This window comes from Propithecus coquereli, unplaced genomic scaffold, assembly GCF_000956105.1.
Source record: "Propithecus coquereli isolate 6110/MARCELLA unplaced genomic scaffold, Pcoq_1.0 Scaffold969, whole genome shotgun sequence".
Lineage (NCBI taxonomy): Eukaryota > Metazoa > Chordata > Mammalia > Primates > Indriidae > Propithecus > Propithecus coquereli.
Window position 1 is genome coordinate 59493 of NW_012156051.1, and position 12979 is coordinate 72471.

At 40.5% G+C, this 12979-nt stretch overlaps 1 protein-coding gene across 1 annotated transcript; it reads right to left on the reverse strand.

Moving 5' to 3' along the window:
• Positions 1–2465: 2465 nt before the first annotated feature.
• On the reverse strand, positions 2466–5000 carry GSPT2 (G1 to S phase transition 2). Its single transcript, XM_012665132.1, has 2 exons — positions 4479–5000; positions 2466–4379 (listed from the first exon to the last, which is right to left on the reverse strand). The coding sequence occupies exons 1-2, from the start codon at positions 4777–4779 to the stop codon at positions 2893–2895; spliced, it is 1788 nt and encodes a 595-aa protein (XP_012520586.1). The 5' UTR covers positions 4780–5000; the 3' UTR covers positions 2466–2892.
• Between the last annotated feature and the right edge of the window lie 7979 nt (positions 5001–12979).

A 12979-nucleotide genomic window follows, 5' to 3' on the forward strand; every position in this document is an offset into this window, starting at 1 on the left:
CAAATTTCCCCACTTCATTCCCTTTTGGGTCTTTGCTGAAATACAGAATAAGTTGGCCCCTTTCCTTGAATCTCCTCAGATTTGTCCCATAATGACCAGAGGAATAAAGAAGGAACCTTGGGAGAAAAGTTGCCAAGAGCCAATGGGTAGACACTGAGAAAGCCTGAAGTAGGAAGTTCATAGCGTACTTACAGCATGCATTCAGCCAGACTTGAGGAGATTCTGTGTTATCTTGGCTGCTAGGAACTGGAGATGAAGCTCTGAAGATAGTTAAATTAAACTAGTCTGAATTGGAGGCAAAAGGGTACCTCTGAAGGGATACTTCCCTGAATATGGCTTTATTAAGTAATTGGATGCTCTATGGAAACTAGTACTGTGTTTGTGAATGGCTCCAATTTGGAGTATTGAAAAACACCCCCAGGTATCAACAACTATAAAGTAAAATATCCAGGAAGTTAGAAAGAAATGTTACTGTGAATTTGTATCTATTTTCTTAAACAGCCAGAGTCTGGTGTCTCCAACCACCTGGATGATCTGCTCCTCACTGAAATGCAAATAATTGGTTTCTAAAATCTACTTCCAAAGATTTATATCCTTTTCTCTGAAGGCATGTGTGCATATATACACACACACAGGTTACATATTATATATATGCTGTATATATAAATACAGCATATATATAATGTATATGTATATAGTGTGTATTTTTATATATTTATTTATATATACAATTCAGAGCTCCTAGTAGAGAAATTGCTAAACAACTGACTAAGATATTTAGGAGCCAGTTTTAATAGGAAATTATTCAAATTGGATGGAGACAAATAGTTCTGTCCTGGCTTGTGGTTTTGGCCTATCAGTGGAAGATATCCACAATAATCCTATTGGTAAATTAATAAAATTACAAAACAGTGAGATTGATGCAGCATCAAAAATAATTTTTCTTAAAAAAGTGGCTGCCAGGGCAAAACTCAAGTACTGGATTGGTTCAGCACACAGAGCCAAGAAGAAGGGGAACCCTTATGATAAAGATGAAGCTCTTGCTAGTGACATTCTAATGAATAAAAAACTGGGTCCAAGACAGTATGGGGCACATCCCTGTAGATTAGACTGGTTGACATATGACAGAGTAAAAATCCTCATTTCCCATGTGGGTGCCATGTAGATCTATGATGGATGATTCACAGTACAGCCATACTACTGATGCTCTGACAAGACCAGTGTGGCTGTCTCTGACAGGTTAGACACCCTGGATGTATACTGGTACACAAAGGGACCACGGAGAAGGGGACACTGCCTTTGCCTGAGCATGGGCCCAGGGTATTGTGGCAGCAGTCTCCACACCTGTTCAACAAGGCCACGAGTGTGAGGTTTACCAGCAAAGCAAACCGTCTCTTACTATGCCGAAGAGAAACTGGCTCTGCCCATCATCGGGCAGGTGTTTGCACTGGGCCACTACCCACTTACCAAGACAGAAAATTCTTCAGTTGTCGATAGGTATGCAGGTTACAAGGCTGCTCTCCTGGCAATAAATATAGCCACCTCAGAATCCACAATTGGTGTTTTCCTCAAGAAGTTCAGAGAAATGTCCAGTGCTTCTGACCCCAAGAGTAGGTCGTGATCTAATTATAAAAATGACCTTCTACCTTTCCTATCAACTCCAAGCACTTAAGTATAGAAGGGTGAAGTGGTCTCATTTCCCAGCTCAGGACCCTCACTAACCCTTACTTTTTACTAAATGACCTATGGCCCTATTGCAAGTATTTATCTTCTCAATAGTCATGCCCCTTATTGTGTTGTGTCCCACATCATAAGTTTCATGGTGAACAAAACCAAGGAGTGTGTTAGGATGATGGAGTACAGATAAAAGTCTAGTCAACATATGGTCTGAATCCCCAAGTATATTTGTAATTCGGCCATGTTCAATGTTATAGGACCTGAAGGAAAACAGTAAGTTTTCATTTAATGTTGTTGATAGGTTCTTGGAAACTGTGACTCTAAGTGAAACGACATATAACAAAACCATATTTTCCTCATCAACTTTATAACAAAATACTGTTGAATGACGTTATTTGGGGACTTGCCATACATCATTTCCCTTAAAGTTGAAGTTTCCGAGAACCTATCAATGATGTTAAGTGAAGAATTACTGTACAAATAAAGATGGCCAGAGCCTTTCATTTTCAAATCACAAGGGGGAAGCAGAAAGGCTCCTTTATTGACTGGACTTGGACAATGACAACAAAGGTTATTGGGAAGAGCCCTAAATTTTTTCAAAATTAAAATTTTTTCCTTTAATACAAACTTTTGTGTTGTTTGTATATTCCTCATTTAAAGCAGTGGAGGATAGTTTTTAAAAGTCCAAGTGATAAGACACATTCAATTACTTGAGAAATTAAAAAAGCTAACTGAATAGTAGTACATACAAATTTTAAATATTATTCAAAAGCATTTCAAATACCGAAGAGTTTCAAATGGAGTATTTTATTCACATGTTAGTTGTCTTTTTAACATGTACACACACACACTGACACACTCTGATTTGATCTGCATGGAACAAGGGTTGTCTAATTATCCTAAAGGAAAATGAAAAATTAAAAAATAGATTAATTTTTCATTATTATAGGCAATTACATCCACATCACTTACAAAGCTATTACTGATTTTGTCCAAGGAAGCAGAGTGGTATAGAGGAAGGAAACTCGAGGGTAAATTCAACAGTGACATAACTGAGATCTCAACATGAGAAAGCTGACCAAACATGAATTTTTGCTGTGAATTTCTCTTTGCAAAATATGAAGAAAAGTCTGTCAATGGGCAGTAAATAAGAGGTGGTGAACTTTTGCAGTCAATTATCCTCACAGTATCGTGCAGAGGCATCAAGAAAATGGCTTAGTCCTTCTCTGGGACCAGTTTCAGAACTTTCCCAATCGCAATGGTCTTACCCTCATCTCTTAAAGTAAAGCGACCCATCTGAGGAAAATCTTTGAATGTCTCAAGGCAGATAGTTCCTGCTGTCCTTAGACGGGCAATGCAGACTTGATCTTGTTTCACGAAGCGGGGTCGTGTCTTACTTTTTTCTCCTGACTTTTTGTCTACCAAGGAGATTAAGGCTGTTATCTCAACTTCCTCAATACAAGTATGAATGTGAAGCACCGCATTATAACCTGGGCAGATAATGGATTTGTGCTCAATAATCACTATCTGAACATCAAATGTGCGTCCAGAATGGCAAAGATTACTAGGATCACAAAGTATGAATCCTGGGAGAATTTCTTCTTCTTCAATTCCCTTTAGTCTGATTTTGAGGTTTTCACCTGGGGCCACAAAGTCAGTTTCAGTATCATCAGAAAGTATTCCAAGAACTTCCACATTGTGCTTATTTGGCATCATCACAAGCTGCTGGCCTTTAAAAATGGATCCTGATTCCAGCTTTCCCAGGACCACAGTGCCCATATCCTTGTACTTATCCACAATTGGCAGCCTAATTGGTCCATCAATTGATCTGTTGAAGTTCGGCAAATTATCCAAATATGGAATGAATGGTAATCCAGTGTACCAAGGGCAGAACTCTGATTGCTCCTTAATATTTGCTCCTGTCAGTCCTGAGCAGGGCATAAAGTGAATGTCCTTTTTTGGACTGAAGCCGACTTTTTTCAAAAAGGGCACCAGTTTATCTTTACATTCTTCATATCTCTCACTGCTCCAATTTACTGTGGGATCATCCATCTTATTAATGAGCACGATTAAATGTTTCACCCCTGCTGTTTTGGCCAACATCGCATGTTCTCTTGTCTGTCCACCTTTTTCAAATCCAGTTTCAAACTCTCCTTTCCTGGCAGAGATTACCAGCACAGCCAAATCAGCTTGAGACGCGCCACCAATCATATTTGGGACAAAACTCTTGTGGCCAGGGGCATCTAAAATTGTGAAATGCTTCTTTTCTGTTTCAAAATAGGCACGACCCACTTCTACTGTTTTACCCTTGTCTCGTTCTTCCTGATTTGTATCTAAGGCCCAGGATAAATACCAAGTTTCTCTGTTTTTCTCCTTAGCTTCTCTTTCGTATTTCTCAAGTGTCCTTTTGTCAACCATTCCCGTCAAAAACATTATCTGTCCTCCAATGGTTGACTTACCAGCATCTACATGCCCAATGAATACCACATTTACGTGTTCTTTCTTAGGAGCACCTGAGGGTAGGAGCACAGATTTCGATTTTCTCATTTCCTCTTTCTCCTCCATCATTTCCTGGCCACTTTCTTCTGGGGGCCCTGAATCTCCCAAGGAACCACCCCCAGGCTCGGCTTCACTTACTTCTTTACTGTGCTCCCACGATTCTTCTAGGGCCATTTCCACCTCTCCATTTTCTACAACAGGTTCTGAAAGTTCCATGGTAAGGGCTGCATTGGAACCTTCACACAACACTAAGGGCTCCTCTTTGGAAGGTTCCACAGGTGCCCCCCGTCCCAGCCATTTACCTTGAGGGTCTCCCGCGCCGGTACAGGTTTCATCGTTGCTGGCGAAGCCGGCCAGGGGGGTGGGCGGCTGGGCCGGGCACCGCAGGAAGGACGGCACGAACTCCGCGGCGTGGACGTTAGGCACGAAGGGTTTGGCGTTGACGTTGAGCTGACGGCTGAAGGCCGAGCTGAGGGGCTCGCGCTGGGCCTCGGCCATCGCCGAGGGGACTCCGTCCCCGCTCGGGGCCGAACCCGGGGTTTCCATGTCCACCTGGTCCCAGCACTCGGGTGCCGAGTCGCTGCTGCTGCTGCCCGGATCCATGGTCTCAGGACCTGATGTGCGGCAGGGAGGGAGCGGGCTCAACAGGCCAGAAAGAGCGGGCTCCGCCAGCGGGTGTAAGGAAGCAGGAGCGAAGGGCCAAGCGGCAGCGACAGGATCCTTAGCGGCACCGCGGAGGCAGCCGAGCGCCGATGCTGCATTCGCAACTGCGGCGGCAGCAGCAGATATGGCGGCTCAACACTCTCCTCTTGTGTGTGAGCGGATCTCCTCCCCCAAACCCCAACCACTTCCGACTCCTCCACCCCCGACCCAACGCCAGGCTTGGATTGACCCCTCGCTGCCATCCGTACGCTCGGCCTTCTTACTTCTCAGCCGGGGGCTAAGTCCAAAAGTACAATTTCTAAAACGAAAATTTCCATTCACTTTTGTTCACACGATATGGGAGAGCAATTTGACCACAATCTAATGATTAAACCCGGACAAGTACACCTGGTTCTACTCAAAGATTCAAGTAAAAATGAAAATTCCTATTGAACAAATGGGAGGCAGGATATGGGTTAACTACCCAGAAACCCAGCAACAGAAGGGAGAAATAAGTAGTGGCAACGGAGGAACTCACGAAATACATGAAGATGTAGCTGACCTTAGGAAATGCAACTTAAGATCACTCATTAATTTGAAATCCAGAGGCCTTTTGATTTTCCCTTTTCCAGTGGGCCCCCATAAGCCTATAATTTCTGCTGATGGCTTCTGTATAAGGATGGGGTTACAACTTCTTTTCATGTTAAGCACGCTGGCTATCTGCAGGGAGAGAATTTTCAAGGAAAGCCTTGTCCCATGATATGCAGTTTCCTGGACAATGCTGGCCTGCCATTCAGTGGTGGATCCCATAGGCAAGCATTGGACTCAAGATCACTTGTATTTTTCCAACTAATTTATATTCTGGGTATACCTGCCCTATTCACCAGTAGCACCTCCCCAGAGTACACTCTGGGTGCACAGGCCATGGGTTTTCCTGCCTCTTTCTGGGGGTCTGGAACCCTACTCACTGCTGGTGCTGGGTTTGCTCTAAGAAAGAATCACTACCATGTTGGATCCCTCCTCAGTTACTGGTAATGACATGGGGCTGTAGGTGTCAGCCTAATTAAACCAATTATGACCGCTGAGGTGGACAAAGTCCTTAAGACCCTAATCAATAGAATCTCATCCTCAGAAAGAGTTAACATTTGAGCCAGAGCCTAGCTGACCTTGTTTGTAAATTTAGTGCAAACTGAGATAGAAAAAACAAGCAAACTAAAAAAAACTCCAACCCAGGGATAATACAATTTGCTAGTACAAGATGGGATCATAGAGTTGGATATTATATAAATCCAACAACAAAACAATATATTATAAAACAAATTGACTGATTTATAACTTGAGAATTGTGTTCTCCAGACTTTATGGGGTAGGAAAAAAAAGCTCTATGTATGGCAGACTTAGACCTTTGATATTTTCACTCTGGGGCTGCCACTAAAAATCAAACCCCTTCCTTCTTTTGCCTCAGGTAATGGCTTAATTATTTACTGTGACATGAAGAGAATGTGCAAATCTATTCATAACAAATAAGAAGAACTGAGAGGTAGAATACACAGAGAGACCTTCGGACAATACTCCATGTGCTGGAGCCTTTGTTGGGCATTCTGTGAACCTAGGATAGCCATTTCTGGGAAAACCTGTCAAGGTTTAGGCAGTTGTGTTTACATCAGGCAATTCATGTAAGGAAGCAGGACAGATCCGGGATTTTTCCTTCACCTTGGTCAAATGCATTGGTCATGAGAATATTGGCATGACTGCTACTTAGTGATATCTGTACAGAACAGAGGATGCTTCATTTTTAGAACCTTAAAGGAGAAATGAGAAATAGTGTGTGGATGTCCTCACAATCCATCACCTTTGGGTTTTAGTGGGAGGAGTCAACCCAAGAGAGAGAAACATTGACCAGGTTGTATCCAGACAGATTGGCCCTGGACAGAACTTGTTTGGTTTGTGTGATGGGATGCTTGTCTCCAATCTCTCTACCTAAGAGTACATCAATAAATGAGGAAATTTTCCTCACCAAAGGCTTAAAAAAAAAGGTGATATCCAACCATTGCTTAATTCAATCTTTTCCCCCTTTTAAAACAATTTTTCATTGTGTTTTATGGAAATACACATATGGAAAATCACATAAAACAAAATTATAGCTTATTGACTTATGAGAAGGGAAACACACTTGTACCACCACTGAAGTCAATAAATAGAAATTTGCCAGCCAACCCAGAAGGTCTCTCTTTGCCCTGTTTGACCACAACCCACTCCCTCCTCCTCTCAATGTAACTGCTATCCTGACCTTTATGGTAATCACCTATATGATTTTCTGTGCAGTTTTATCACACAAATGTATATACTCAAACACTACACTTCACTTTTGCCTAGCTTTTTTGATACCTCTTTTAATTCTTTTTTAATCTACAGGCCCCCTAATCTATCCTGCCTTTTTTCATGTCATTTATTCATTGAAGAAAGTGGATGATGTGACTTGTAGATTTTTTTTACATTCTTTACTTTCTATGGTATAGCTTAGAATATTCCTTTTTTTCTCTGTATTTCCTATATATCAATAATTGGATCTACAAGCTTGACCAGATTCAGGTGCAATTTTTTTTTTTTTTTTTGAGACAGAGTCTGGCTCTGTTGCCCTGGCTAGAGTGCCGTGGCATCAGCCTAGCTCACAGCAACCTCAAACTCCTGGGCTCAAGCAATCCTCCTGCCTCAGTCTCCCGAGTAGCTGTGACTACAGGCATGCGCCACCATGCCCGGCTAATTTTTTCTATATATATATTTTTAGTTGTCCAGATAATTTCTTTCTATTTTTAGTAGAGACGGGGGTCTCACTCTTGCTTGGGCTGGTCTCGAACTCCTGACCTTGAGCGATCCACCTGCCTCAGCCTCCCAGAGTGCTAGGATTACAGGTGTGAGCCACCACGCCCGGCCTCAGGTACAATTTTTTCACCAGAATACTTCAAGGGAATTTTGATTATTTCCATCAAGAGGCACATTAGATCAGGTTGTAACTCTTTTTACAGTTATCTACAATTAATGATAATTGTGTATAAACATTATAACATTAGAGGTTGCAAAATTGTGATATTGTACTTCTGTCATGTTTTTTCTTCCTTTATCTGGAATACTACTGTAAAAACTTTCCCTTCATCAACAATTTTATTACTTTGAGATATAAATTGTAAAGGAAAGGCAGGAAAAGTGCTTGATACTTTCACTTTATTTAGGAGTTTTCAAAATAATGACGTAGTTGCTTATAATCCTTCATGGATAACAAACAGAATATCTTAAAGGGACAATTATGAATTATTGGATTTATATATATTTGATGCGTTTTTAATAATTTTACTAACTATACTTATCGATGATCTTTGGCCAGTGGATGCCTCTTCAGGTTGGGTTCTGACTGATTTTGAGAAGATGCTAATAGTCCTTGATAGTTTATTTATTATCTGATATGACAAGATGTACCAGACCAATTCTATACATTTCTGCCAAACCAGGAAGACTGGATCATAGTGATAACAGGGGATGATAAAATTAGAAAATAAAATAATTATTCATTTGATTTATCCCAGCTACAAAAATAGTAGTGTCAGTGCTACCACCATCAATCAATATGATTACAGAAAACAGATTTTTTTTGCATAAGCTTTCCTTATTCTCTGTATTTCATAGTTGAATTGCATCTATCTGATAAGTAAATTTTATTAAGTGCTTCCTAGGTGCAGGTCATATTTCAATTATTTCATTATATGGATTTTTTTCATTTACTTTTCCCTACCAACCTGTGAAGAAGGTAATCTTATCACTCTGTTTTACAGATAAGAAAATAATATTTAGAGATGCTGAGTGAATTACTCAAGGTTGCATAGCTAGTAAATAGTGGATTTGGGGTTCAAAGATAGACAATATGATTCTAAGACCACACTGGCTTGTATCATCCATTACATACAAAGAAAGGAATATGGAAATTTGACAGGGTTAAATCACAAATGGCAGAGGGTAAAATCTTAAATTATCTGGAGGTAATGGAAATATGATAAATTTAAGAGAGAAGGGATAATTCAGTAGAGTTCTTTCATGAAAATTTGTTTTCTTCCTGAAGTAGATCATCAGCCTATGGAGATTGTGAGGGAGGATTACAATAAGAAAAATGAGGAATGAGGAAAGATTTAGAATATATCTTCAGGGTATGAAGGAGGTGGTGGACTTGGAAATAATAAAATAATTTTTTAAAAGAATGCCAATTAAACAAAAGCAGTTTATACCGGAGGAAATAATACTTTCAGATTTTTTGATTCCTCTCTTCCCCCAACTTACACCTAGCATCATTGGGCAACCTGAGGCATAAGCAGAGTTTGTTTTTTTTTTTTTTTTTTTTTGAGACAGAGTCTCACTGTGTTGCCTGGGCTAGAGTGCTGTGGCGTCAGCCTAGCTCACAGCAACCTCAAACTCCTGGGCTCAAGCGATCCTCCTGCCTCAGCCTCCCGAGTAGCTGGGACTACAGGCATGCGCCACCATGCCCGGCTAATTTTTTCTATATATTTTTAGTTGTGCAATTAATTTCTTTCTAATTTTAGTAGAGACGAGGTCTCGCTCTTGCTCAGGCTGGCTTCGAACTCCTGAGCTCAAACAATCCGCCCGCCTCGGCCTCCCAGAGAGCTAGGATTACAGGTGTGAGCCACCGCGCCCGGCCTATAAGCAGAGTTTTAAGTTTCACCCAGGTTTAACGAACAGTGGTATAAGGTGGGCTGAAAGGAGAACAGGAAAATATTGAGGAGTCGGTGAACACAGGGTTAAGAACACTGTGCTGGATGCCTTATATTTGCTCTGTCAGCATATGTTCCAGTCCCGTTCATAAATATGCCTCTCTCTACCTTTTCAGTAGAGAGCTGGAAAGCTTAAGTCTCCACTTCTTAGAGTTTTTGCTACTAGGGTTCCAGATGCATTTTACTTTCTGACAATCTGATGCACCCCAGCTAGATTTCATTTAGAATCAATCTAAGTGTAAAGAGAGGTGGGTTAAGGCTGGCATGACTTGCAGGTGCAGATCTAGCTGGGAAAAATGTCTTACTTAAGCCAAAAATTCTGGTGGAGTTTGCTGTTTCCAGGAGAGCAACTAAGGCACTATGTGCCTAGAGCCAACAGTTGCAGTAGAAGCTTCCTGATTCCCCCACTCCCAAACTTTGGCAAAGGTGGCAGCTCCCCTTTTGTGCTGTATGGTTCTGGTAATCATACTAAGAGGCCAGGAATAAATACTGCTCCTCCAGGCCCTAGAAGGAAAGTATTTGTAAGCCCCTAACTTCCCATGTTAATCCTTGCGCTAATTAACATACTCAGGCTGCATTCTGTTAACATCAACTAAGCTCTGACTTGTACAAGTGCCACACCGCTGGGGTTCAAACACAAGGCCTACCATTTCTAATTTTTTCTATTGTTTAATTTTCTCAACCACTTTGTGCCTCAGTTTTCTTATCTGAGAGGTGGAGATGAATCCATGTCCACTGGTACACCCTGAGGTGCTAGTTACAAGGATGCATGAAGGCTAGAAAGAACCACAGAGGTGAAAATTATGAGTCAGTTCAGCAACTTCATCATTTTCAAACACCAGTACCCACCACTACTACGGTAAAATATGGGACAACAACCTTAGCCAGAGCTGAAATGCCTGATAGCCAAGCATGAGAATAGCCTACCCACATGGCCCAAATGTGAAGTTAAAAGGGGTAAAATGTATCTCCCTTCTGAGGCCGTCCCCAGTTCCTGCAATGCCCACACCACTCTCTGGCAAGTTACTCATCCAGCACTTCCAGTGCTAGGTGATGATGGAGCTACAAAATCAGAGCCAACACTACACCCCTGTTGTTTTCAGACTAATTCACACACAACATGGAGAATATGAAGAACTCCCAAAATGGATTATTAGTCACTCAGCCTTTTTCATTTTCTGCCAGTACCCACAATTGCAACAATAAAATTTGGTGAAGTACCCTCAGCAAGAACAAAATTGCCTGACAGCCAAGGGCTGGAGTAGTTCACCCAGAAAGTAGTCTACTTTACAGGTTAAAAGGTGAAAAGAGTGTAGTATCTCTATAGATCACCATGATGGCAAACAAATCTCTGCATATATCCCAGCAATCCCTGTGTGAATATTACCCTGTTCTCTCAGAGTAATGGGATAAATTCAAGGGATTGTCTAATTCTCTTACATTTAATCCAACACTTCTTATTGTGACAGTGTGTATCCAAGTGCTATGGTTTGAATGTTTGTGTCCCCTTCAAAATTCATGTTGAAACTTAATCTCCAATGCAAAAGTATTAAGGGGTGGGGCCTTTAGGAAGTGATTAAGTTATGAGGGCTCTTTCCTCATGAATGGGATTAAGGCCGTTACAAAAGGGGCTTCATATACGACTAGCAGTGCAATAAGGTAAAAGATAAATGCATAAATAAATGAGGCCTCACACAGTGTCCAGCCCCTTTTGCCCTTCTGCATTCTACCATGTAAGGACACAGCATTTGGCCACTCTCAAGGACACAGCAACAAAGTGCCATTTTGGAAGCAGAGACCAGGCCCTCACCAGACATTGAAACTGCTGGCACTTTGATCTTGGACTTCGAGCATCCAGAACTGTGAGAAATAAAAATAAACAGAAATTCTTTATAAATTACCTAGTCTTGAGTATTCTGTTGTAGTAATACTAATGGACTAAGCCACCAAGTAAACATGTGTACAGTGTACAATATTTTACACATTCTAGAATTTGCATGCAGCAACACAGGAGAGCAAGCTTTTTGTCCCATGTTAGAAATCAGAAAATTAAAGTGTAGGAAAAAAGAGGCTGCTCACCAAAGGGTCTTTGATGTGGCCAAGGCCCGAACACTCATTAGTCCTCAAAATACACACCCGTAATGGGAAAAAAACATTGAGATTAAGAAGCAGAGAAGAGACAGTTGGTGATTTACTGACAAACTACTTCTACAGGAGCTCTGGCATTATAGTAAGAAGAAGTGCTAGGGAAAGAGGAAATTCAAGCTATGCAAGGTTCTGGGAAGTAGAACAATAGCAGATGACCGCACAGACTAGCACAGAGCAAACAGCATAAGAATTAATGGTAATGTGAGTAAATGAATTTTGCAAGCCAAAAGATAATCAAATCCATGAGCCTAGTTGAGATCACTTGTTCCCCAATAAAGTAGAAAGATCCGATAAAGGAGAGTGAGCCTTAATTTTTCTGTCTCCAAATGCAGTAATACTTGAATAACACCAAAGACAGTAAAGTGGTAGTGTCAGTTTTAAACATCTGGTGGAGGAAAGGGCACAGTAATATGGTATTATAATAAAACAATCAAGTATGATGTCAATACACCTCACTAAGTCATTTGACATACGTTCAACACACATTTACTACGCACCTGCTTTGCGATTGCCCTGTGTTCTAGTAGGCCGATTCAGATTACGAGTTTGTATCATGTGGGGAAAATTTGAGTGTCAATAAGAATAATAACTAACATGCATTCAAACACATCAAATGTGATTACATTTCGAGTGCTTAGTTAGCTCTAAAGGAAAAAGACCTCATTCCTCCATTATAAAATTCCAGGTCTTGAAAATTGCTAAGAGAATATATTTTAAGTGTTTACACTAGAAAAAATGATTAGTACATGAGGTTATTCGTATGTTAATTAGCTTGATTTAGCCATTCCACAGTGTCTACACATTTCAAAACAACGTGTTGGACACCACAAATATATACAATTTCTATTTGGCAATTAAAAATTTTTTAAACTAAAAAAAGTTTTTAAATGCTGGGAAATAAATTCATTATTTTGAAATTGGGTAAAAAGTGGCAAAAAATGAAACAATTATCATGTGTTTGGCATATGAACTACAACACTTGGTAACCAAATAAGAATGAAGAAAGTTTCTCATGAGAGAATTCTATTTAACAAATGAAGAAGGGTAGATAGAGTTAAAACATCTCCATATTAAGCCTCAAATTACATAAGTGATCTAGACAGTAACCACCAATATCTGCTGCCATTACAAAGGACAGACAACCATTCAGTATGTGTCTCCTGATGGATTTATGCAAAACTGCTTCTGAGTTATTTTTGCTGAAATATCAAACCAAAATATAATGAAAATCCTAGATC

Excerpts from the sequence above, each read along its gene's own strand:
- GSPT2 (XM_012665132.1), bottom strand. The coding sequence starts at position 4,779 with ATGGATCCGGGCAGCAGCAGCAGCGACTCGGCACCCGAGTGCTGGGAC. Across the intron at positions 4,380-4,478 it reads CGGCGCGGGAGACCCTCAAG|AACCTGTTGTAGAAAATGGA; the intron begins GTAAATGGCTGG and ends TGGAACTTTCAG.